Here is a 26,897-nt window from a genome sequence, read left to right as displayed (position 1 = left end):
GCAGTTGCACTCAAGGTACGATGCAACCGCCCACCGTCTTCTTGATAGTCGTTGAGCGTCTGCAGAATCTGCAGAGTAGACGAAAGGTAAGTGTCGGCTCCTGTTGCTGTCTCTGCTGCCAAATGACGGCGAAGGGCCAGCAGAGCTCCTTATAAAGGGCTTGCAAGGCAACCGACGTGACGTAGATCCACGTGGTTCCCGCAATCAGTCGTAGGCAGTCCAGCAGGCAGCGATGCAGCCGCTGGGTGCGTCCGTGCAGTTGCACTCAAGGTACGATGCAACCGCCCACCGTCTTCTTGATAGTCGTTGAGCGTCTGCAGAATCTGCAGAGTAGACGAAAGGTAAGTGTCGGCTTCTGTTGCTGCCTCTGCTGCCAAATCTCAGCTGCGAAACGCTGACGTGTCAATTGCCTGGTTAGGCTTCACGAAGCGTTCTTAGCCCTACGTCAATCTGCATGGCGGCCCGGTGTCCTGGTGACTATCGGTTGATCGGGCTCGGCCGAGGAAGAGAGATTCTTGCGAAGAGGACCGGAACCACCGTGAACAGCAGCAGCTGGTCCCAGGATCTTCGCCCGGATGTCTCCGAGGTCTACAGCCATGCCTGGGCCTTGCCAGCGTCACGAGCTTCGTGGCCAGGCTCTCCGCACTCCCGATGTCAGAGCATAGCTGACGAAGGGACCTTCCAGTCCAAGAGCCACGTCGATAATGCTGCTTCGCCTCGCTTCTGCCTCGACCACACCTCGGTTCGCGTGCCTCGAGCGCTCGCGCGATTTCGAACGCTCCGCGCACTTTTTCGTCTTCTTTTCTCGCCACAGGCGGCCTCTTACACGTGACAACAACTAACCCGTGTTCGCTCCGTCGTATCTTGGGCGGCAGCTCGAAACCCATGCATTCTAACCATATACAGTAGAACCTCGCTGATACGTTCCCGCTTAATACGATTTCCCGGCTCCTACGTTCGCAATCGCGAAAAATAAACATAAACCCATAGAGGAATGTGTTAATACGTCCCGGTTAATACGTTCCCGGAAAATAACGATTATCGGCAGCAACGTTCAGCATTGCGCCAAACTGCGGTTGTATGATACGTTTTGCAGCGAAAAATTATCATTCAGGTGTGCAAAAAGACCACTCGTGCTTGTGAAGCGCTAAGCGGCAGACAGCGGCCGCGCGGCTTCTCTGCATTGCTCAATTCCCCCCCCCCCCCCTCCGCGACTTCTCTGCATTGCTCGTTCGCCCGAAGTGATGAAGCGCGGCAGCGGCGGCGAGCGAATTGACCTTTGTGCTAAAGCCCCTCAATGGAGGGGCTTTACTTTGCGCTACCTCGCCCCTCGCTTCAACGCGAACTACTAAGAGACAAAAACAGGAGGACGCCTCGCGCGTGCGCGCGGCGCTACGACTTGCCGAGATCGTAGCGGAGGTGGTGGCAGACGAGGCGCCTGAAGACGGCGGCGAGAACGAAGGCTTGCGCCCACCTTCACCGAAGCCCTTGCTCGCCTGGAAGCCTTACAAAGCTTCTTTCGCACGAAAGACAACGAAAATGCGGACAAGGGTCTGCAATGTGTGCAAAAGGAGTTGTTTCTGTCCAAGGGTGTGACACACTAGCAGAAAATACAGTCGAATCTCGATAATTCGAACTCGAAGGGACCCGAAAACTTGTTCCAATTAAAAGGACTTATTTTTGACGTATTTGTGCACCATATCGCTACGTACGAACGGTGCGCGCCGTGAAATGTCGCGGCACGCAAGCACATATCGAGCGAGGGCCACGGAACTGCCCACGCCAGCCAACGTTCACATCCCGATAGCGCCTCTTTCTCTTCACAACCACAATCTATCTCTCTCTCTCTCTCGCATCCCGATAACAGTAGCGAACGAAACTTCAGGGAGCAAGCCGCGCCGGCACGGCGACGCGCGCGGAGACCGTCGAAGGTGAGGGAGGAGGGCGGCAGGGAATCGCATTTGGCCTCGGCAAACTCGTCGCTTCGGTGGCTCCCCTCGCCCTCCCTCGGAACTCCCTTGTAGCTCCCTCACCTTCGACTGTGTCCGTGCGCGCCCGCCGGCCCGGCGCCAGCTTAGCCCGCTCCCCGAAGTTTCGTTTTCTGCCGTTGAAGCGAGCGTTGGCCGGCGTGGGCAGTTTCGTTGGCCGGACTGGGCCTCCACGTTGCATCCCTCTGCGCCGCAGCCGCAGTGTTCGCCAAGACGTCGACATGTACACGCGTGTTCCGGCGCCACACTGAAACGGCGACCTTACCACTTGAGAGAGGAAATTTTCACCGCGGTATTTTTTTCTTTCTTTTTTATTTCTCCGCGCGGCGTTGAGGGGTCTTTCCTAAGCTTTTGCTTTATGGCGGTGTCGGAGCATTGCCAGTCGGAGGCGCCGCCACGTGACTTGGCGTGCTGCTGAGAGCATTGTCGGTGTGCGGATATGTTCGAATTAACCGTCACAAATGCTTTCGCGTTTGAATTACCGAGCGTTCTCGCCCATTGGAATGTACATAACTTTGACGGGACCCCAGCGTCAGTTCGAATTAACGAGATTCGACTGTAACTATGTTTTGCAAGCCATAAATGTTTTCTGCCCTTGCACCTCAATATGGGCTTGTCAGCTTCAATTTTTACTGAATTCGGATCGTACGTTTTCCCGGATCGTACGTTTATTTCTTGCGTATTTTTTTAAACGTATGAACGAGGTTCTACTGTATAGGCCGTTGATGTTAAAGGAATGCACTTGTTGAGATTAGTAATGATCACACGTACATTAGCTTTATTATTGCTCTCATAATCGACCAATACTATTTTTCGTGTGAATCTTTTCGCGGGTTACAGGCGGCGTGCATTTTCACGCGCCAGCCACAGCCCCAGCGCTCCTTCAGTACAGGAGCAGCACCATCAGCCAAAACAAACTTTCTGAAATGGATTCAAGCATGTAGTAAATTTTATGCATATAACTAGACGTACCCGATATCCTGCTTTTTCGTGTCTTGTCAAATGATGTCAAATGTCGCCGGTGGCCGACATGATCACTGTACAAGCAGGCATCCTCGGGCGATCGCTTAGGTGCGATTTCGCGTCTTGGAATCGGACCCGTCGCATGCCGTTTGTTGCACAGTGCGTGTCCTGTGCCGAGTCGCGCGACATCTCACAAAAGTGATCGTATTCCTGAATGCAACTATATATTTCCAAGGTGGCAACGCAGAAATGGGCCGATTACGCCGTGTACGCCGGTCGCTGCCATGCTGGTAGCATGTTTACATTTCTCCCTCGGCCAGCGCTGTCCCAGCATTCGATTTTGCAAACTTCGGGCAGCTCCGGGTTGTCTTGGGATCCCAGCCCACGTGACTTCCTGTCAGAACCGGAACTAGCTGGCTGCCGTCTGGCTGCCAGCGGGCTGCCAGAACTCCGAAAATCAAAGAAGCCCAATGTATTGTATACGCATTCGCTCCCTCCACGTGGCCACCAACCTCATTTGCCTCAAACTCATCTGCTAGCTCCACTACTTTGCAAAACTAAGAAACACACAAGACAAAATGTAACTGATGTTCAAGGGGATGGCATGTCTGTAGAGGCGCACTAATAGACTCGGGGCACACACGTACCGGTAATGAGTGCTGACCTCCATAGACATTTGAAGAATTTCCTCAAACCGGCGGCAGCACAAGTTTCAGACAGAGGTCTGTTCTTGGTATGTGCTGCCTGTCTAAGCATTGCCACCTCTTTGCTGTCATCAACACCCATGACATTGTCAGCTTGGACTTTTGACTGAATCATTCAATCACTGTGCCACAGTGATCAAATCCTTCACACCCTCACTCTATCGATGCTATTAGCTAATAAAAGAGAGGCACACAAATGCACCGAGAAGCACCGCTACCAACTGCGTTAGCATTCTTTGGGTACTTGACACATCTTCTGGGGGCTATCTATGTATCTATCTATGTATGTTGTATCTAACCATTTTCCCGCCTACCTGGCTCACTGGGTAGTCAGCGGTCGAATCAGTAGCACATCGGACCGCTTTGCGGAAGTAACAGAATTTGAAACCAACCATTGAAACAACTTGGGTTAGTAGTGAGTATGTGCCAATGTGTACATATGTGCCGCTTTTCAACGAACCTCTATCATGCCAACATGGGCCACTGTAGACTGGGTAAGCACCGTTGTTCGAAGAAACTCTTTGAGGCCGACCACTGGGTATGTCTCCAATGAACCTCTTGGATGCCACCTTGGGTGCCACCTTGGCAGGGAGCAGCTTAAGCTCCCTGCCGGGGTCGGCTCGCCGCTTGGCCAATGGGCTGGTAACGAGCGTCCCCCTCCGCGATGCGCTGGGTCGAAAAGCGTCCCTGCGCATGGGTTTCGGGCGGTGGCGCAGCACAGGCTGCCCGCCTCCCGTGCGTGTAGGGATCGAGAGCGCCTGCTCAGCTCCCAAACACACCCGCTTGCAGCTGCAAAGGCAGCTTGGCCGGGTTGTTGCCGTTGGGGAAAGAGCTCAGGCCCTCTCCACCCGCAGCTCGGCTCAAGTGCCTCGCTGGTGGGCGGTGGTGGGCGATAGGCACGCGCGGCGATAATGTCACCTTGAATGCGCTTTGCCTCGGCGGCCAATTCCTCCAGATTTCGGAAGCGGCCGCCACGCAGGTACGCCGAAAAGGTCGGATGTGCCTGCCTGATCCCCCGTTCGACGTGTTCCTCGTTCGAGGCACTGAGCTCGGCGACTAAGAAAAGGTCTTCCATCGCCCATACGTACTCCTGAAGCGACTCATCAGGAGCCTGTGTACGTAGCCCAAGCTCTCGCTACATCCTACTCTCAAAGTCAGCGGGTAAGAATTCACGCAGGAATGCCGCGCGGAACTCCTTGAAGGTTGTTGCACAGTGTCCGGAAAGCCTGTACCACCTAGCCGCCGTGTCAGTGAGTGCAACAGGGACGACGCGTCCGAGTACCTCCTGATCATTCAAACCCAGAGCTCTCTGGTAGCGTGCGAGGGAGTAACAGCAGTCCCTGGCACTGAGCAGGTCACCGTATCCCCTGTAAGTCAGGACTGCCAACCATACAACGGGGTGAGCGCATTTCGGAACAGCCGACAGCGTTTTACCTGCCCCAGAGAGCACCTGGATCATTTCGGCGGTGTTATGCAACAGCGCCTGTGCGCCTGCTCCAAAGGCGCGTTAGCGCCTTTGGAGCAGGCGCACACGCGTTGGCGTTGGCGCGTTAGCGTTGGCGCGTTAGCGGCGTGGTCGAGCAAGGATGAACTGACGTACAGCTCGATCAGTGGCACGGTTTTCCACAGGGATACCGGCCGATGCGCCGCCGTCCCCAGAGCAAAAAGGTTTCCTAGCGGGGTGCGCGTGCTGTCGTTCACAGCTGCCACTTGAGGCAGCTATACGTGAATTGCTTAGGCCGCTTGCAGCCAGCGTTGACAAAACAGGTGCGTGCTCGATCGGTGTGCCACTGGGCGCCACCGAATGTACTCCAAAGGGAGACGTATGAGCGAAATTCGCGGTCGCCGTGTTGTAATCCCCACAGGGGCCCACAGCATTCCACTGGTTTTGGCTGTTCAATTGAGAAACAGCCAGCGTCGCAAAACAGGTGCGTGCTCGATTGGTGTGCCACTGGGCGCCACCGAGTGTACTCCAAAGGGAGACGGATGACCGAAATTTGTGGTCGCCGTGTTGGAATCCCCACAGGGGGCCGCAGCATTCCACTGGTTTTGGCTGTTCAATTGAGAAGCAGCCAGCGTCGATAAAACAGGTGCGTGCTCGATCGGTGTGCCACTGGGCGCCACCGAATGTACTCCAAAGGGAGACGTATGAGCAAAATTCGTGGTCGCCGTGTTGTAATCCCCACAGGGGGCCGCAGCATTCCACTGATTTTGGCTGTTCAATTGAGAAGCAGCCAACGGGCAAAAGTCGGAGAGGGCTAATAAGGCCCAGTTTCCACACTGCGCTTCGTTTACTCCCGAGGGAGTCAATGATCGGGAGCGCTGCGACATCGCACTGCTTGGCATTCCAAAGGGAGCCGTGGCAGACGAATGTGCCCGTGCGCACTGTTCGGAGAGGGCTCTGGCCCCGTTTTCAAACAACGCTACTGCTCCAAAGGGAGCTGGTACATAGCGCCTCGCGTTGCCGTCCCCACAGGGGGTCGTTACAAGCGAGGGTTCAGGAGTGCGCTGCTCAAGGGAGGCACTGGCCCCGTTCTCGAGCAACGCGGCGTCTGCTAGCACTAACAAAGGACAAAGGTCACTACCCCAAGCAGACATAACGCGGCTAGTCCAATTCGCTAAGGCGTATTGACTCAGCTAAGCACTGACAAAGGCTTAATGAGCCTTTGAATCCGCGTTGGGCGCCAGTGTGGGTTCTTAGCGTCTCACAGGAGATCAACCACCGCGGGTTCGAGCTTAACGAGCCACAGGGCTGCATCAGTCGTCGCCTCCAGCACCGCTCCCGCGCGAGCTCAGAGGCCGCAAGGGGCTACCGAGCAACGCACGCAGAAACACAGTAAAGCCCTGAATTGACGGAAACCGTTTATTAAATCCGTCGGCACCAGCACTTCACAAACACCCGTGCGGCGGGGAGCCAAAGGGGTCCCGCACAAGGGCGAAAATACAATAACAGACGCCTATAGCACGTCGCTGCGAGAGCCCAGGCTCAAGCTGGGACACGCTGCTAGAAAAAGTCCCGGCGGCTATGCTACTTGCTCTGGCGATAACCAATGGGTCAACTCGCGATAGCTCGGACAATCTTTTTCAGCTTAGGCTTTCGGCAAGTGCAGCTCGGCGTGGTACAACCTCGTGCAAGCGCTAGGCACCGCTCGTCGGCTTAGTGTCGGGAAAAAGATCATCACAAAGTACACCCTCCCCTCACGGGCAAAGGCACGTGCGCGAGCACCAGTCCTAGTCACAAAGGTGTCGGCGGATGAGAGGAAAGCATGTACGTACCGTGCGCTGGTCCCCGGAGAAGAGAGCCACACTCCGCCGCTAGCAGCCGAAAACGCGGCCGCGTAGTGATGTCAGCGCCCATCCCTCAGCGCAACCCCACCGCGTGCGCAGCGCCACCGCGGGAACCAGTTACGCGCGGGCGGGGAATGAAGGCGAGGGATGGCAGAACAGATGAAGCCCGCGCAATGGCGCCGGCGCCTCCCTCAATCCCCACAATGTTGTTATCGCACAACAAAGTTGGAGGACGCTTCTTGAGGCGTAACTAGCCACACCTTCCTTCGTATGTGCCATCACATCCAGTGTTGGCACAAGCCCATTTCCCCTTTTGTGGCATCATATCACGTGAAAACTGGTAGCACCATCTCTTCCACCGCAACAGTCTAGCTTCTTATTTCCATTGGCAAGGCGATTTGGCTTTGTCAAAACAATGCTTTAAATCTGTGTGGGTATTTATTTCATTATAAGGTTTTCAAAAACTGCCAGGCATTCTGCAGCAGAGACACTCACATGGGAAAAGGGTCCGTAGCTTTGCGTGCAGGCGCTCGCGCAGTTCCAGTTTTCGTTTCAGCAGCTCCTCGGTATGCCGGTGCACCTGGTAGTGGGACCACAAGGCTGCAGACACTGACACCCATTCGTCCTGCATAGTGTACACATTTCAAGCAGCCACCCAGTGTTCCACCTCCTTGCTCTCTGGGGCACAATGCATGCATCAAGGAAAATGACGGAACGGGTGTCTTTTGCCCTTTAGACATTGCCGACACAAATTATTGTATGCATTGTAATTGCGACTTAGTTGCGTGTCTGTCATATTTGTACCATCTGTGAACACAATTCTTTGGTGCAGGGCAGCTATGAAAGCATGAGCAAGAAGGCAACATCGCAGTTCAGTCACTGTCCCGGCCTTGAGAACGCCGAAAGCTTCCGATTAACCACGGCTTGCAAGCAAATATAGGCTGTGCCCCCGCACACTTTATTTCATGCATGCAATTTGAAAGTGCCATAGGTGTCGTGCTTCCTACCTGGCCCTGCTGGTCTGCTCCGGGGAAACGCCGCTTCACCTGGGGCCTGTCCTCCTCCTGGTCATCACACCGGCGCCTGCATGCAACACCGTGGCGTTCCTTATAGTGACTCCCTAATATTTGCAGTGCAAGATTTGCCGTGGACGTGCCCAACACTGCACAAATGGCAGGGAAGGATTCGTTTCATGATGCTATTCATTTGGCTCATTCCGGACACTTTCCAATGTGGGTTGGACCTGAGCAAGCGTCGCCTGTTCGACTGAACAAAGCGGTCGTAGCATGTGGGTTACAACACTTCAAAGTCATACGAGTGCAAACACTTTAAAATGAATCTGTATTTGAATGGGCTATTCCTATTACAAATGTGACAGCAAGATCAGCATTCCCAAGGTTCTCAAACAAAACACTTAGAGAAAATACAGAATTTATAATGTGTGTCAAGTAGCAATCCCACTCCGGCAGCACGTGCTTCGCATTTTAAACTATGTTTGTGGATGCACTATGATTTCGGCACACATTAGGCAGATGTGAGCATTAGAAAGCTTACTTTCTGCACTTTCGAATGATGCCTAGTGTTAAGCGTTGCCTTACGGCAATCAAAACATAAGGAGGCAAAAAACAGTGTTATTGCTCTACTACTGTTGTACTGCGTTTACAGCAAAAATATTCAACATAACAAAGTGAGGTTTGCTATGCTTATAGATAAAATGTCATACAACCTTTATATGGGAAGACATTGCCTGTTAAGCAATTAGAAATTTATATGGTCTCAAGAAAAATTCGCAAAACAATAAATGTTTAGCAATGAATATCTTTCTTTCTTTTCAATAGAACATAAATTTTTAGTGAAATTCTAGGCTACATTCCACTTGTCATGTTTGCCAAGCTTTTCTGTGTTCCGATAATTAGTTCACAAATTACTATCACTGCAAAATGGAAATTTATGACTATACTTGGTCACGCATTCCCAAAAGTTCCTAGGAACAACACTATTCAAGCTGAAACTGAAATTTTTCATAATCAAGTAGCAAGCCCTTCTCTCTAATTCCATGGAGAGAAAATTGTGTCATCTTTATTAGGGAGCCTACACGGGAGCAGTGAATTTAGCTCATTTTTCTGCTGACTAGGTCTGTGCAAATTGACATTCTTTTCCATGTTCATGCTGACCCATTACGCGTGTTGTCCATTAGTAGAGCCATACAGTGTCCTATTATTACTAACACTCGTGACCAATTTTTACTAATCAGTGCTTGAAACAAAATATTTCCAGTGAATAATAAATCTCACAGCAATATTTTAGAGGTGACACCATCTGTGCAAAAAAAATATCAAGCTGCTTTACGTCAGTTCCGACATCTGTCAAATGTGGCACTACTAGACATTACAAAGCGGACAAAACGTAGATGAATTCTTTTTCCAGATTTGATTGTTTAGCTCAGTCTATGGCTGCGCCTACCCGACATTCCTTCAAGCACACGTGTCCGTAACCACGCTTTCAAAGTAGTCCTACTGGAGCCCACACAATTGTGGCTGCAGGAACAAAGAACGAAAGAAAGCGACGGGGACCCCTGAACTGGAAGTAGGGTGCAGCCAAAAGGGAAGAAGTAAATTACGAGAAGAACAAAAGTAGAGAGGTGTCTACAATAACGACTACCGCCCGCAATTTCCTCGGGGATGTTTTGCTTCCTGCGGACGGTACATCACGAGTGCATACCAGCCAGGTTAGGCTACGGTGCCCAGGAGCAAGTGCGAATAAAACAACATTCCGGAAACTTGTGTTCAGAGGTAACCGAGGAAGCATTTTTGAACTGCGCACGCAACTTGCCCTGTTCTCTTCTTAGCTCCTAGGCTTGTACACCAATATCTGGAAAGTGCAGATCTGACAGTGACTCGTGTTTCTCCCCTTGCGGAACGCATCAGCAGGTGAGACAGTTCCAGAGGCCTTTTATCTACAAATAAGTCACTTTTTACGTGATAAGACACATGCTGACGGAGATGTCACATGTACGCTAAATGCACGCCTTGACAGTTCTGTGGTTTTCTTCATCATTTGAAAAGAAACTATGGGTTGGAGAGTTTTTCTTGATGCGTTATAGACAATGTCATTTTGCTTTTATGCCATCAGTGGGAGATTTTGGGGGATTAAGCCATGAGTATGGTTTCATACAGTGGTGTCCCGTGGGCTTGGAAAACAACTCGGCTGTACCACGAGTACAACTCGGTTTTCTTTCCTTGTCCTTTTCGAAAACTAATCAGAAAATGTGCTACATATAAGCGTGCTTCTTGATTATAGCCGTAATCAGTCCCCTGTAACTTTTGAAATAATTCTACAGGTGAATCTGCAAACAAACGTATGCAGATTCACCTGCAAACAAACGTTTTTCTTTTGTTTCTTTTTTTTTTTTTATTCACAAAGCAGTTTCCAAGGCATGCAAGTATTTGGGAGAGCAGTAAAGAGCATTCATGTGGCAAAAACTGAACTTGTCACTTCATTTATAACACGCTGAGCTTACGAGAAAGCACTGACAAGAGTGTAGGAATCCCTATGCTACGCACTAGTCCGTATGAGCCACTCTGGACGTGAGGGTCAGCTAGAACATAAAGAAAAAATAGTTTCAATTTTCATCCCCAATAATTGAGCGCTCCTTCACACTGTTTTGCGTGCGCATGCTTGTGCTTGTAGAGGTTATACACATGCAGATTTTTGCTCTAGCGATTGCTTCCTGGTGCTGTTCAAAGCTGGTCTGCATCATTTACTAGCAATAACTTTGAACTGCACTCTTACAGAAGTGTTGAACAGTTTGGACTTCTGTAAGACTGGAGAGCAAAGTTATTCCTAAGAAATTTGGCTAATTGTTTCATCATGCACACGTGCGGCAAAAAGTATATTAAGATGATAATACTTTCGACCCCAGATTAGCAGAATGAATCGTTGTTCTCGTTCAGTAGCTTCACCTTTACTGCAGCCAGACCCTGCACACCTCTCTACATTGCAAGGGTGGTAAAGTCTACTACTAAAGAGCAACGACACATTCCTTCTTGGTGGCCAGGTGGGGGGCACAGAAATGCTTTGCAGTAATTCTTGGAAAGCCATTGCGTTCCCCTCTCCAGCTGGTTGTGGAGGGATAACGTACAGGAGGAAGAAACAAAGTCTGTAGACGCGAGTTGATTGAAAAACAGCCTTGCATGGTAACAGGCTTATTGGTCCTCAATATATCTCAGCAACCTTCGGTTTGCAGATGACACTATCCCATTCAGCAACAATGGGGACAAATTACAGCAAATGATTGAGGACCGAGAAAGTTTAGGAGTGGGGTTGAAGATTAATATGCAGAAGACAAAGATAATGTTCAATAGCCTGGCAAGGGAACAAGAATTCAGGATCGCCAGTCAGCCTCCAGAGTCTGTAAAGGAGTATGTTTATCTAGGTCAATTACTCACAGGGGACACTGATCATGAGAAAGAAATTTATAGAAGAATCAAATTGGGCTGGAGTGCATACGGCACGCATTACCAAATCCTGACAGCTTACCACTGTCGTTGAAAAGAAAAGGGTACAATCTTTGCATTCTACCAGTGCTAACATATGGGGCAAAAATACGGAGGTTAAGAAAGAAGCTCGAGAACAAGTTGAGGACCGTACAAAGAGCGATGGAACGAAAAATGTTAAGCCTAACGTTAAGAGACGGGAAGAGAGCGGTGTGGATCAGAGAACAAACGGGGATAGCCGATATTCTAGTTGACATTAAGCGGGAAAAGTGGAGCTGGGCAGGCCATGTAATGCGTAAGATGGATAACCGGTGGACCATAAGAGTTACAGAATGGATACCAAGAGAAGGGAAGCGCAGTCGAGGACGGCTGTAAACTAGGTGGAGTGATGAAGTTAGGAAATTCGCAGGCGCAAGTTGGAATCAGCTAGCGAAAGACAGGGGTAATTGGAGATAGCAGAGAGAGGCCTTCATCCTGCAGTGGACATAAATATAGGCTGATGATGATGATGATAATGCGGCACTGTAAAAAGTCAAACCATCGACGAGAGAAATCACGCAACTGCAGCAAGCGAGCACTCTCAAGCACTTGCTTTCCAAACGCGTGAGGCACGATGTGCGCCTGGCAGAGTCCTATATTGGGACTCTGCCAGGTGCATGGCTACTCCGACGTGCTCTGTTGCAAAGAGAGAAACCACAGGAAGACGGAGAGAAATGGTCAATGAGAATATTAATTTATTTTTATTAAAAAGCGTACTGTGCTCCAAGTCATTCTCCGTATGCACTAGCTGAGGAGGATACTACTGAAATTACTAAAATCATTGTTGTCTAGAACTACAAGAAAACGTGTGAAGCACTGACACATGAAAGGAATTATTGTAACTGACAATGGTCTTCACCTGTAGTGTATGTTGTTTTTAGCGCTACAGCGTAATAGCTGCCATATGCAATAGTAACCTACAAATAGTGAGTTTGAGGCAGTTTCATCATGAAATGTGTGCAATTGTTATATGCACGAGTGTACAGCACGAAAATCCCTGCACAAAGGAGAAGACCTCGGTCCAGAAAAAAAAAGGCACCACCTCACGTAACATTCCAGATCAATGGCAAAGCAGCCTGTGGAATGGCGTTTGACGTGCACTGTTTTGTAAGAAAATGCGACCGCAAAATCACGATACAAAATCAAGGTTCTTCGGTGCTCGAGGCTTGTGTTGCCTGATCAACTCGGGTTTTCTTTTTACAGCGTAAGTTGTTATGGGCTCATTCCAATAGCCGTTTCGGTTCGCGATGGTGTCTGCCGCCGCCGCCGTCGGCCACTATCACCGGAAATGCGAAAAAAAGGACCCGGTTCCTGCCGGGATCAAACCTGCACCCGCTGCGTGGGAGTCAGATACTCTACCACTGAGCCACGCAAGCGCTTGCTGTCAGGCAGGCAAAAAATGCCCTATAAATGCGCCCTAGGCAGGCGCGCAGGCACAGACGACGATATGCGATTCAGACGAGGCGTGCAAATAAGCGCGATCCCAAGCCTTCACCAGTATGGTGGTGCCATCTAGTTAAGGCGCTTGCAAAGGCAGCGTGCCCGACATGTAAGTTGCATATAGCAGTTGCATGCTGCATGTAACTGGACCTGGTTAACTCAAGCAGGCTAGGTGACTATTTGTCACCAGCCCATTTTGAAGATTCCAATAAACAATCATGATCATCATCATCAACAACAACAACGTACCGTGCCATGGGTCAAGGGATGCGAGATGTGCGCCACGTATTCTGGATACCTTTTCGGTACACGTTATGGCGTCTCCTCACAAGGTACGAACCACTGCTGAAGAAGCGAATGGTAGAGCTAGATGCGTGGCTACAACCATGGCTCAGCAGTCTGCAGAGCATTACAAGCTGCAGTTTGCCGTTGACGCCGGGCAGACAGTTCAGATCGTTCTCGTCAAGGCGAAGAGACATTGCCGCAAAGACCGTGTTGTGCATGGTGCCGAAATTAGAACTACTCTTGAGCCGCTCCACCAGCTTACACTCTGCCGCGCAGGCCTGTTTTTTTTTCCTTGCTGCCATTAAAGTCCTGAATGCACATTACCTTCAGAAGCCTGCTTGCATTACTCGCCTCCAGGCTGTCAGTCACACATGAATGAGAACCACAGCGTGTATCCTCACGTGTTCGCTGCTTACCCTATCCTGCTCGACACCGGTTGAACGTAAGAATCACGATAGGATTAGCAGCAAACAATGAGGGAGTTGTTACTTCCCCAACTGCAGCAAAAAGTGTCGATGGCTGCATGACCTGTAGCATTCTCAGCTGCGAGCAACAAAACAAATGTAATGATTCTGACACCCAGTGCAAATGCACATTACCATTGAGTTTTGAAAGACGTGATTTCCAGTAGGTGGTTCTTCTAGTCTATCGTATTTACTCGCATATTCCTCGCCACATTTACGAGTAATCCTCTCACCCTCGAAAAGCAGACGGCAGCAAGCGACTGCTTGTTGCGGCCTGTGACGAATGCGCATGGCAGCCGAGCCAGATTTCTGTTTCTGAAGCTTTCCCGCCATTGCATGCACACCACACCACAGTGCTCAACAGTCTGCGATTTCAGCAGGAAAAAAGAACACATGCACAGCTTATGCTATGTAGCCTGATGACTTTTAGCAAATAAACTGTTTCTGCAGTTTGTGTTTGTGTAGAGCCTGTGCTCTTATTCCAAAGGCATTAGAAGCCTGCGTCGTGGAGACGTCCTTCACGAAAGCAGCCAGAAGGGCTGTCGGCGAAACTTGGAAAACATCTGAGGGCTGTGCACAAAGGCGATGCGCGAGTGCTTGCGATCGTGATCATAATGCTAGCGCGATGAGTGCTAGCAGTGGTGAGTGCGTGTGCATTTCCTAAAGCGAAGCATGAATCCCCTAACGTACTACCGCTTCATTCACCATTTTACTACAGTCGAACCCGGGTATATCGAACTCACCAAAAAACGTTTATTAGTTCGATATTATGGCATAATTCGATATAGGCCCGCTATAGGATTTCATGACGCAAAGGCACATACCAATAAGAAAAGTACTTTATTAATATGGTGGCTTACTTGCGTGCCCTACTTTGGAACAACATAGTCCTGGATTTTCTTCTGTTTCAACGACTTCGCTGCCTGCGACAGCACGCACGCCTCCACGTTGTCCAACGAGTCGGAGCAGCTGAGGCCGCAGCCTTCTATATTCACGCAATAGCGCCGGACAAACGCAAGTGCACTAATCACTTCGGAGGATGTAGGCAACGGGCCATCGTCAATTTCCTTATTGCTGTCGCTTTGGCTCGTGGTTGGCACGACGTCTGCAACGTAGTCCTCATCTTGTAGCTGGCCCATGATGGCGACATCATCGTCCGCACTGACGAACTCGTCGAATGTCGATCCGTCGATAGCACCCGGGAACTCTGCCAGCTCGCTCCAAACTTCGGCGGAAACACCTGCGGTGTCTTCAGTGCTGTCATTTCGCGGCTGTCAGTTTCGCGGCGAACGGCAAATTCTGCCTCTTTGCACAAGCCATGACGACAGCGCGCCAAGAAAGTTCACAGAGCGCCAACAGGCAACACCACCAGCACGGACCACGCTGAATGAGGAATCGAAGAAAAGAGGCAGCAGCAGGCACACAAGCATAAAGAAAGAAAAAATGGCGCTCACTTGTACCGCCTCCGCGCCTCGGAGAAAGCACGACGGCCTCCGATTGGCTGTAAGCGCTGCGAGCAGGCCAGGATCATTTTTTGCAGGGGGGTGTTCGCCCGTGCACAGCCGGGTCTAAACCACTTTTTCTAGGGTGGCGCCGGCAGTTTTCCCCGCCACCGCGAGGGAAAGCCAACTTGCTGGGGCACTTTCGTTCGATGTAACAGTAACTTTTGCTATATATTCTCAATGTAAATTTACCGTGTTTAGAAATTGTTCGATATACGGGATAATTTGATATAAATGGGTTCGATATAGTCGGGCTCGACTGTATACCGTGGCCCTGAAACTCGAATGACGTGATCACCAATACCACGCACGGGCTGAGCGGCCTCTCCAGCGGGTGCGCGCGCCATTGCACCTACGACGACAGCACGTCAAGTGCACTGTAAGTATGCATAATTTCTATCCCAATAAAACAGCCTAACCAGGTGTACTATGCTCTGTATTTTACAAGGGTATGCGAATAATCATTCTTCAGACTGAATCGAATACTTCCAAAGACAATTGAATTGAATGAGTGGGCATGTCGGCAGGCCTCACGTCGGCATCATGTCAAATCCGTTTGTTTTCTTCATGCAGTTGCTCGCCTTTGGATCGACAGCGACGGCCAGAGGAATGAATTGCACACTCATCCTCGGTGAACCCATGGGGCATTTTGAAGACTGCGCACAAGCCTTCTTCAAACCATGCTGGGAGCTGTCACGTGCGGCTACATTGACGTCACCAGCCCAGGAGATAAATGCACAGACCCATCAAATTTCTTCAGTGGGCATGTCGGCTGGCCTCACGTCGGCATCATGTCAAATCCGTTTGTTTTCTTCATGCAGGTTAGTGACGATGTTTCATCCGTCAAATGCGATGACCCGTTCTTTGTCCAGCTGACATGCCCACGCACCCTATGCATAATCTGCTCTGTTGGACGTGAATTGCTTCGCTCTTTGCTTATGTTGTGTGGCGACGTCGAGCCTAATCCTAGCCCAGACGTTCAACAGTTGCTTTCGGAACTCTTATAAGGTCAGAAAATTATTCAGAAAAGGCTGGATGGTATTGAGTTGAAGTTAAAGAAAGTAGAAGAAGTCGCTTCAGCTATAACTGAAATAAAGACAGTGACATATAAGCTGGAAAAAAGGGCCAGAAGCTTAGAAAGCAAACTGGTAGACCTTGAAGATAGAAGTAGGAAAAATAACTTATTTTTGGTATCCCGGAAAAAATTAACGAAAGTTCCGACGAGCTCAGTGAAAGCGTACTCAAAGGCGTATTTTCTGGCGTCTTAGGCACGCAAATATCGTCTGCAGAAAGGATTCACAGAATTGGCTGCAAACAGGCAAGTAAGCCTCGCCCAATAATCGTGAAACTTATTGATCACCGCGATAAAGTAGCTGTACTAAAAAACAGCTTTAAACTTAAAGGTACTGGTATCTCGATTTCCGAGGACTTTTCAGAAGCGAGACGGCATAAAAGAAGAAACCTTTGGGAAAGCACGGCGGAAAATCGAAGGGCAGGCAAAACAGTGAAATTAACCTATGACAACATTCGAGTTGATGGTACTCTATTCATTTGGGATGCAGACCGCAAAGAAAGAGTGCCAGTTCAAGGGAATGTCGTTAAGAAATCGCAGCAGTGAACCGAAATAGGGTCAGGCAAATTACTTCGATGCATTCAGTTTAATGCTCGCAGTATTATTAATAAACTTGATGACTTGGAAAGTATCATATTTGCGCATGCACCACATGTCATCGTAATCACCGAAACCTGGTTACATTCAGAGATTAACGATGATCAAATAACACCTCCAGGGTATAGCATCTATCGGAAAGACAGACCTTCCCGTGGCGGTGGCGTAGCTATTATGTTTAAAAGCTACCTAAATGTGACCAGGCAGTTGGAATTGAGTGTGTCATTATGAAAATGTATCTTAAGGAACTGCATCTGGTTGTGAGTGCATTTTATCGCCCTCCGAAAGCCGATAGAGCGTTTTTTTGATGAAGTGAATGATTTTCTTTGTACTTGCAATACAAATTCTTGTAATGTACTCTTAACTGGTGATTTTAATGTTCCTCACGTTAAATGGGACAATGACTTCCCAGAACCACTCTCTAGTGCTGTTGAGCCTTTGGTCGACATTGTCCTTTTCCATGACTTAACACAGCTAGTAAAACAAGCCACCCGTGTTCAAAGCAACACAATCTATTCTGGATCTTTTTCTTGTGAGCGGCAGCATCCTTCGTCGAAATCCTACTTTGTACGTGTTTGATGGTGTATCTGACCATCAAATGTTATCGTTAAGCATTCCATTGCGCATAATGAAAAAAGTGAAAGAACACATGGTGCCAAACTTTACACGTGCTAATGACATCGCACGAGTCATTGTACGAGTATCGCACTTACTCTGTTGACAGTTTGTGGGTTTTATTTAGAAATCTTGTAATGAAATGTGTTACAAATTACGTTCCCACAAAGATTATCAGTGTAAATTCTGTTCGCTCATGGATGACAAGAGAAGTAGTGTGCACGCGGAGAAAGCTAAAGAAAGTGCACAAAAAGCTGCGCCAGAACTCATCACCCCCCTGGCTTATGTATCGAAACTTTCAGATATGTGTCTACAGTTAAATGAAACTATAAAAAAGGCTAAAGACTACTATCTTAATACATCTTTGAAAAACTTTCTGCTTTCGTCTCCCGTGAAGTTCTGGCGACACTTGTCACCTAAGAAGCGACAGGCGTATAAAATCCTAATTGACGGTGAATTAGTCACCGATGAATCACTACTTGCGTCATCATTTAACAAGTTCTTTTGTTCTGTCTACACGGTCGACAATGGCAAACAGCCCAATTTTGTAATTTCTAAGGACATCCCTCAAGTTACTGACATAACGATAACTGAAGAAGTCGTTTTGTCACTGCTTCTTATTATTGAGATAAAGAAACACCTGGAATTGATTGTATACCAAACACATTTCTAGTAAGGTATGCCAAATGGTGTTCAAAGTACCTGTCTCTTATATTCAAAAAATCATTATCCACTGCAGAACTCCCTACAGATTGGAAGCTCGCGAAAGTTGTTCCTATCGCTAAAGCTGAAAACCCTTCACTAATTACTTCATACAGACCAATATCTTTACTATGTGCCTGTTCAAAGATGTTAGAACACATTATTTTTAAGCATGTGTCAAATTTTCTGCAGCAAAATGACGTGATTGATAGGCGACAACACGGTTTCCGTAAGGGTATGAAGACTGTTACCCAACTCCTTGAGACGATACATGATTTTGCCTTATCTTTAGATAAACACAGTCAAATATATATTATCTTTTTGGACTTCGAGAAAGCATTTGATTGTGTCTCGCATCACAAGCTTTAATTAAAATTAATACATATACTAAAAAATAATTTCTTGTCATGGATACAGGCACACTTATCGTCTAGGAGCCAATGTGTATTAATCGCAAACCCTTGTTCATGCCCGGCACCAGTGAAATTAGGTATTCCGCAAGGGTCGGTCCTTGGGCCATTATTCTTTTTATTATCCATCAATAACATCGTAAAAGATATACCTGTACAAATCAAGTTGTTCGCAGATGATTGCATTCCTTACCATGAGGTAAATAATCCTAATGACCAGAAATTATTAAGTAGTGCTCCAGACAAACTACATATTTGGTGCGAGAAATGGCAAATGAGCATCAATACAGAAAAAAACTGTTCGTATGACAATATCAAGAAAGAAGGTGCCACTGACTTTTCCGTATTCGATTAACGGTCACTGTCTTACTGCTGTAAATTATTATAAATACCTAGGTGTAATAATCACTTCAGACCTCCGGTGGAATGACCACATCCCTTTTATAGAAAAGAAAGCCATGAAAAAACTTGGCTACCTAAGAAGGTCTCTACGCGAGACGATTCGAGAAATAAAATTATTGGCTTATAAAACCTATATCCATCCACTTTTGGAATATGCCTCCGTGGTTTAGGATCCGTACACTAAGAAAAATATTGATAAACTTGAGAACGTACAGAGAAAATCCGCTCGTTTTAGCTTTCGCTCGTACAGTCGCCATACTTCAGTTAGTGCTCTTCTTCAAACAGCAAACTTGGAATCCTTGCAACTACGACGACATCGCGAAAGATTAAAATACATGTACTTGCTCTATCATAAGCTTGGCATTGCCTCGAGTGCATACATAGAAAAAGTTACGCGACGACCCACGTGGGCGTATCATTAAAAAAAATTAAAGGAATTTTCTTGCAGGGCTAACACCTACAAGCATTCTTTTTTTCCACGAACTGTACGTGAGTGGAATGGTCTCCCGAGTGATGTTGTGGATGCAGCAACAGTGCCTTCTCTTTTAGCGCAGCTGAAACAATTGTAACAACTTTTTTTTTTTTTTGTCATCGTATCTGTTCTAATCCTTTTGCTGTTCTGACTTTGGCACATCTTTCAGAATATGTTATGCTTTGTGTAATTTATTTGTATTTTTCTAAATATGTTCCCAATTGTGTGTACAGTTTTTTTTTTTGTTCGACACTTTTGTTTAACATTACAGTGTGCTATAATGTATTTTGTTCAACCAGAGAGACATTGTCTCACTGCCCACTCCTGCTTACGGCCTTATTCTAAAGCTAGCATCAAGCTTGTAAATAAATAAATAAATAAACAATATTAGATTGGTCATTCGAAACTGTACCCCTAATATTTTTTCATTTCCGGCAAACTTATCCCCACAGTACAGCTGCAACCTGCGAATTTATAGCTGCTGTGCCGTGACAGAGTTGTAAGACTGCACTACATTTGGGGCAACAACCAAACAAGTGGATATCGGCATCATTCTGTTTACTGTGCTGTACTTTTCACACAAAGGACAAAATAAAAGGAACTGACACATGTGTGCACATGAGTCAGTAGTAGTAGTAGTAGTAGTAAACTTTATTTGATGTTTTAAAACGAAGTCCCAGAGGGTGGAGCCCTCAGTCCAGGGCCCCATTTGCTGCTGCGATCCGGCTGGCCCGGTCGATCAGGTATCGCTGGTCGTCGAAGGCTGTGCTGGAAAGAGCGGCTTCCCACTGGGATGGGGAGGGGTTGGGTATTCTAGGTTAGCCGGGTGGTTTGGAGCATTCCCACGTAGAATGGTAGAGGTGTGGGTGACCACCACAGAAAGGACATTTGTCGGGGTACTGGCTAGGGTAAAAAGTGTGGCGGAGAGCAAGGCTGGGGAACATATTAGTTTGGAGCTGGCGCAAAGTGGCTGCATCTGCACGGTTTAGCTTCACGTGTGGTGGAGGGAATGTTCCACAGGATAGTCTGTGGTGTTGTAGTATATGCGTGTATGTAAACGGTATCGTTTCCACCTTGTCTGGGTTGGAGTGGTCTTCCACCGGTGCCTGGAGGGTTAGGCCTTGGGCTGTTGCATGAACGCGCTCATTGCCAGGGAGAGACGCATGCCCAGGTGTCCAGACTAGGTGAACTAGTGCAATATTTTGCTTCTTGTGTAGAATTTTATGAGCGATCGGTGAAATCCGTCCTTGTGCGTAGTTTCGACATGCTTGCTGGGAATCTGTAAGAATATGTATGACCTTATCTGGGGGTTGAGCGCTGATGGCAAGGGCTATGGCACATTCTTCCGCTTCCGTGCAGTTGTCAGTGCGTATTGTGGCTGATAATAGTGCTTCGCCCCTCCAGTCGGCCACCACTACCACATTGGCTGTAATGTCGGGGTAACACCCAGCGTCTGTATAGAAAGTGTCGAGGTTGTTGCCATATGCTCGGTGCAGTGCCATTGCACGTGCAGCGCGCCTGCCTTTATGGTGTTCGGCGTGCATATTCCAAGGTATGGGGGCCACTGTAATGTTTTCTTTGATGCTCAGGGCGATTGACAGGGGCTCCCGTGGGGGCAAACTCTGATGTTGGGTAACGTAATTGTCTGAGTACGTGCCTTCCTGTCGATGTACGTTTAAGTCGTTCGATCTGACCGACTTTCTGGGCTTCGATTAATTCGGCCATGGTGTTATGCAAACCAAGCTCTAATACTCTGGCTGTTGAGGTGTAGATAGGAAGGCCTGTCGCCGTTTTCACCGCTGTTCGTATGAGTGTGTCTAGCTGGTTTGTTTGGTTTTGGGTGAGTCGGTGGTAAGGTGCGTGATAGGTAATGCGGCTTACAATTAAAGCGTGTATGATGCACATGACGTCGGATTCCTTTAGGCAGTGGCGGCGGTTCGTGACCCGCCGGATCATGTGCACTACTTGATTACAGTAAAACCTCGGTGATACGAATCTCGCGGGGTTGCGTGAAATATTCGGATCACCCGAAATTCGTATCATCAAAACATACACAATATCAAGAAAAATGAATTAATTTTTTACCAGAAAAGGTTTCCAATACCTTCCTCGCTGCTGCGTTTTCCTGGCTGCTACGTCGCGTTTTCGTGGTCCCGACCTAAATCCCATTGACTTCCATGTATAGTCGAATCTTGATAATTCGAACTAGAAGGGGCCCAAAAATTTGTTCGAACTAAAGGAAGGACATATTTTTGAAATATTCGTGCACCATAGCACGGACGTACGAACGGTGCGATTCGTGAAATATCGCGGCGCGCAAGCACATATCGAGCGAGGGCTACGAAACTGCCCGCGCTCCCCCCCCCCTCCCTCCCCCCCCCCCCGCTTCGCGATAACGGCAGACAACGAAACTTCAGGGAGCGGGCGGCGCAGGCACGGCGAGAGAGAGATATTGTGGTTGTGAAAGTGAAGAGGCGACAGTCGCAGGTGAGGGAGGAGGGCGGCGGGGAAGCGGATTTGGCCTCGCAACTCCGTCGCTTCGGTGGCTCCCCTCGCCCTTCCTCTCAACGCCCTCGTAGCCCCCTCACCTTCGACTGTCTCCGTGTGGGTCCGCTGCTCCCGCCGGCCCGGCGCCGCTTAGCCCGCTCCCTGAAGTTTCGTTTTCTGCCATAGGCTCCGTACAGTCGAGTTTGCGGCTGCTCTGGCGCCATCTGGCGCAGCGACGCAACAGTGTTGGGAAGTGGGCGCCGCAGCTCGGCCGGCTCGATGAGTGTTCTTTCCCGCGCGCTACATTTAGTCTCGGCCACGGTTGAAGCCGTTTTACTTTGTTCACCAGCCTCCTTATTTTTTTATACGTCTTGCGACGGTGCAATGGCATGCGCTTCATCGGCAAGCGTCGGAGGTGAAAAAAAAAGGCAAGTGGAACCAGTGATACTGCTGCGTAAAGGGCTGTCACAACCACGAAGGCCAGCCGGTGATAAAGTTGTACAGGTTTCCTGGCAAATCTTATGAGATCGAACGGCGAAAGAAATGGGTCGCAGATGTGAGGAGAGTAAAGTAAGTCAGCTTCTTTGATATTTGTGACAAGGTTTTGTTCTGTAAAGCGTGCTACACATGTGCGTTTCACAGCTCGTTGTGCGACGGCAGCGGCCATGGCCAGCTGCTGAACATTTAAAAGAAATTTGTCACGACTTTGCTGATTTGACGACTGCTTGCCGTTGTCTTAGCATTCGGTATGATCAGCATAGCACTGGCATGTGCGATGAGCAATATTTTATGCCAAGGAAGCCTATTTTGAGCTGGCGAGCACTAACTCGATGATCCTCGTTTCGGCCGCTGGCGCTTGAGAGGCGCGGTTTCACATGGTGCGATTTTTCTTGTGATATACATTTGCGATGTATCATTGTAAAAGCAAAGCGCGTATGCAAGGAAAGGAATTCGCATGCGATATCGTATCTCGTGAAAGGGGCCTAATGAGCCTCGATCATTGTACATGATGAAGAACGAACATTTGCGTCATGTAAATTAGGTTCGCCTAGTTAATAAATCTCGCTTATCAGCGCAGCAGGTGGCTCCGACTGGGTCCCAAACGAGTCAACGAGGATAGCAAGGTCACTCACTGCCACACGATCCAACAATCCGAATCGTTTAGCTCACTCGACATGACTGTGCTGACGACAGCCTACGAGTGAGCGTGTAGCTGCACGCGGTCCAGATCGAGCTGTATGACAATCTAAAGTAACAGTGTGACAGGGGCATCAAATGATAGGCCGCGGCGTACAACGCGCCGGAGCGAAATGAGGCATGCATTGCCAACAGTGAGGCGTCGATTAAAAATCGGTTTCAGGGTGTCACGTTTTCAGGGTGCCAGTTTAGTGACTTCAATTTTAGTATAACAGTAAGCTTTATTCACGTGAAGGATGACGTCGTATACTTGCTTTCCCTGTTGCGAATGGCACTTCGCGTGAACGTCCACGCCGTCTTTCACACAAGCAACATGCGAAGCAGCGTAGAGCTTGTCTCCGCTGGTTAACGCTGCACCGTGAAAGTAATCGTCTATTCCTTTAATAGGCCTGAACCCCGCAAAAACTATTTGTGCCATCACATAGGGCCACGCTTCTACTTTCACGTACACACACGCACAAAAAAAGAAAGCGGATCGCGGATATACGTGCGGCTTTCGGAGGCGTGTATACGTAGTTCCGAAATCTCGCTGTCTTCCCCCCTTCCCAGGTTCGCGCCGCCCGCCACATGCGACGCTGAGCATCGCGCCACCGATGGATGGATGGATGGATGGATGGATGAGGCTGAACCCTTTAAATCGGGCGGTGGCATACGCCACCTAGCCATGGCTATTAACATAATTTGTACTTTGTGGTGGGTGAAATTTCACCCCTGCCTTAATTTTATCCACCAATCAGATAACCTCTGTTTGGTTATTTCTACCCGCTTAAAGTCTATTTTGCCTTCACTGTCCCTAAACCCCAATGCTTTGAAAAAATCAGCCCCGTTGCCTTGCACTGTAGGGTTAAGCCCCTTACAGAAAAGTATGAGGTGTTCAGCCGTTTCCTCTTCTTCTCCACACGCACAGCACAACGTGTCTATACCTTGGTACTTGACTCGGTACATCTTAGTCCGCAATACTCCCGTCCTGGCTTCAAACAACAAAGAGCTTCCCCTAGAATTATCGTAGATATTTTCTTTGGCAATTTCTTGCTTGAAAGTTCGGTATGTGCCCAGTGCTGATTTCTTCTGCATCCCTGTTTTCCACAGACCCCTCTCTGTTTCCTTAACCTTTTTCTTAACCGCTGTTTCCTGGTTTGCACCCCTCCTGCAGTCCAAATATTTGATTGACAGTTTTCTGGTCAGCTTCCTCCATTTTGTATCAACATTCCTCATGTACAAATAACTGAAAACTCTCCTTGCCCACCGCTTTTCTGCCATCTCTCTCAATCACTCCTCAAATTCTATCTTGCTGCTGGCTTCCCTGCCCTCGAATGACGTCCATCCCATGTCACCCTGTACCCCCTGATTTGGTGTATTTCCGTGTGCTCCCAGAGCCAGTCTACCTACCCCTCGCTGCTTAACTTCCAACTTTGCTCGAACCTCTGATCTCATGCACACGACCGCATTGCCGAAAGTCAAACTAGGGACCATCACCCCTTTCCAAATCCCTCTCACCACTTCGTACCTATCGTAATTCCACAGTGCCCTATTTTTCATCACGGCTGCATTTCTGCTACCTTTAGCCGTCACATATTTTTCATGTTCCGTTAGGTACTCAGCCCCATTGTTTATCCACACTCCAAGATATTTGTACTTATCCACAACCTCCAGCGTAACCTCCTGTATCCTATGCTCGCTGCCCTGATTATCACTAAAAGTCATGACTGCCGATTTTTCTTTACTAAACTTCAAACCTAAGCTATCTCCCTCTTTACCACAGATGTACATTAATCTCTGCAAGTCTTCCTTGCTGTCAGCCATAAGTACAATGTCATCTGCATACATCAGTCCTGGTAATGACTGTTTAATCCATTCTCCCTGCTTGAAATAGGAAAGGTTGAAGCCAAGTCAGCTCCTCTCTAATTTTTTCTCTAATCCTTGTAAATACAGCATGAACAACAGAGGTGACAGAGGGCACCCCTGCCTAAGCCCCTGCTGTATCTCTATAGGCCCAGATACCTTGTTTTCCCATTTTATAAGCACCCTGTTACTTTTATAGATATCTTTTAAAAGATTTCTTACTCCATCTTCCACCTCTAGAGTGCCCAGTATGTCCCACAAATCCTTTTGGATTACACTGTCATAGGCTCCCTTGATATCCAGAAAGGCAAGCCATAGGGGCCTGTGTTCCTTTTCTGCTATTTCAATACACTGTGTCAATGAGAACAGATTATCTTCTAACCTTCTTTGTTTTCGGAACCCATTTTGTAGTTCCCCCAGCACCTCCTCGCTCTCCACCCATGCCTGCAGTCTGTCCTTTATAATCTGCATCACCACCCTGTAAACCATTGACATCACTGTTATGGGACGGTAGTTGTTTATGTCGGCTTTGTCCCCCTTTCCCTTATATATCATGCTCATCCTGCTCAGTCTCCACCCGTCAGGGGCTTTACCATCCATTATCATTTTGCTCACTGCCTCTCTTAATGCTTTCTTAGATTTTGGGCCCAATGTCTTTATCAACATAATTGGGATGCCATCAGGACCTGTCGACGTGCTACTAGGAACCCTCTTCTCTGCCCTTTCCCACTCGCTTTGTGCCAGTGGAGCCACTGCACTGACTAGTCCATCCTCACCTGATTGAGCACATGCTATGTTTCGTTCTTTAAATTTTTCTGTCATCATTGTTCTTATATGTTCCATTGCCTCATCTCCCTCTAGTTGAACACCTTGAGCTGTAACTATAAACCTCTGCTCTAGGCTAGTCTTATTACTCAAGGAGTTGAGATGTTTCCAAAATTTCTTCGCTGCTTTTCTATCCTTTTTGTTTACTTCTGACAACCATTGGCTCCCCTTTCTTCTGATCTTCTCATTGATCAAATTGGATGCTTCCCTTCTACAGTTTAAAAAGTTGTTCCATTTTCTGCCTACATCAGCTTCTGGTTCACCCCTCTGCTTTGAATATCTGTGTTCCCTGGATGCTTCCTGGCATTTCTCTATGGCCTTCTTAACCTCCTCATCCCACCAGCTCTTGGGTTTACGTCTTCTGTTCCCTTTTGTCCTGACTCGTACCTTAGTAAGCTCTAGCTCAAATAGTCCTGTTAAATTTGCATATGTCCATTCTGTTTTTGTATCCTCTGAAATTACTTCCTCAATTTGCTGGGTTGCTATTTCAAGCTGATTTTCCGAGTAAAATATCCCACCTGGTTGTTCATCTTGCCTCCTACCTACTTTCATTTCCCTTCTAAAACTCACCTTAATACGTTTGTGATCACTACCTAGACTTCTGGAGCCATATTCATCTATGCTCATTACATTTAGCCTATCGTGCATTCTATGTGACATTATTGCATAATCTATCGTCGACTGCAGGCTCCCTACCTCCCATGTTATGTGCCCTTCACACTTCTCAGTACTGTTGCATACAACTAAGTCATGCATTTCACACATATCCAGCATCATGTTGCCTGTTGAGTCTGTGTACCCGTCCATGTCTTCTATGTGTGCGTTCATATCTCCTAGTATAATAATCTCGCACCCTTCTCCTAGCTCATTAATGTCACTTGATATGCATTCCAGCATTTTTTTTGTTTTCCTCTTTGGCATTTGCTCCTGTCCACAGGTATACAAAGCCAAGGAGTGTCTGCTCTCCTGCAACTTTCCCTTTTAGCCATAAATGCTCCTTGCATTCCTGTTTGACCCTTTGCCAGTTCATACTTTTATGAATGAATGCACCAATTCCACCCCCTTTTCTGCTGCCCTCTGTTCTATTGCAATATTCCCATGCATAGT

The 26,897-nt window shown here is 48.1% G+C and overlaps 1 protein-coding gene across 2 annotated transcripts in view; it reads right to left on the bottom strand.

The window, feature by feature from the left end:
• Nucleotides 1-26,897, bottom strand: part of LOC119444241 (poly(A) RNA polymerase GLD2-like) — a 190,205-nt gene that overhangs the window by 117,582 nt on the left and 45,726 nt on the right. For both annotated transcript variants that reach the window (XM_049663228.1, XM_049663227.1), the window contains exons 3-4: nt 7,951-8,026; nt 7,439-7,568 (exon numbers count right to left, since the gene is read on the bottom strand). In XM_049663228.1, the coding sequence (XP_049519185.1) occupies nt 7,439-7,568; nt 7,951-8,026 (206 nt within the window). The remainder of the gene's footprint in view (nt 1-7,438; nt 7,569-7,950; nt 8,027-26,897) is intronic.

The sequence above is a fragment of the Dermacentor silvarum genome, chromosome 3, assembly GCF_013339745.2.
Source record: "Dermacentor silvarum isolate Dsil-2018 chromosome 3, BIME_Dsil_1.4, whole genome shotgun sequence".
NCBI classification, from domain to species: Eukaryota; Metazoa; Arthropoda; class Arachnida; order Ixodida; family Ixodidae; genus Dermacentor; species Dermacentor silvarum.
Note: the sequence above shows the minus strand (reverse complement) of the source record. Positions and strands in the feature narration are given on the sequence as shown.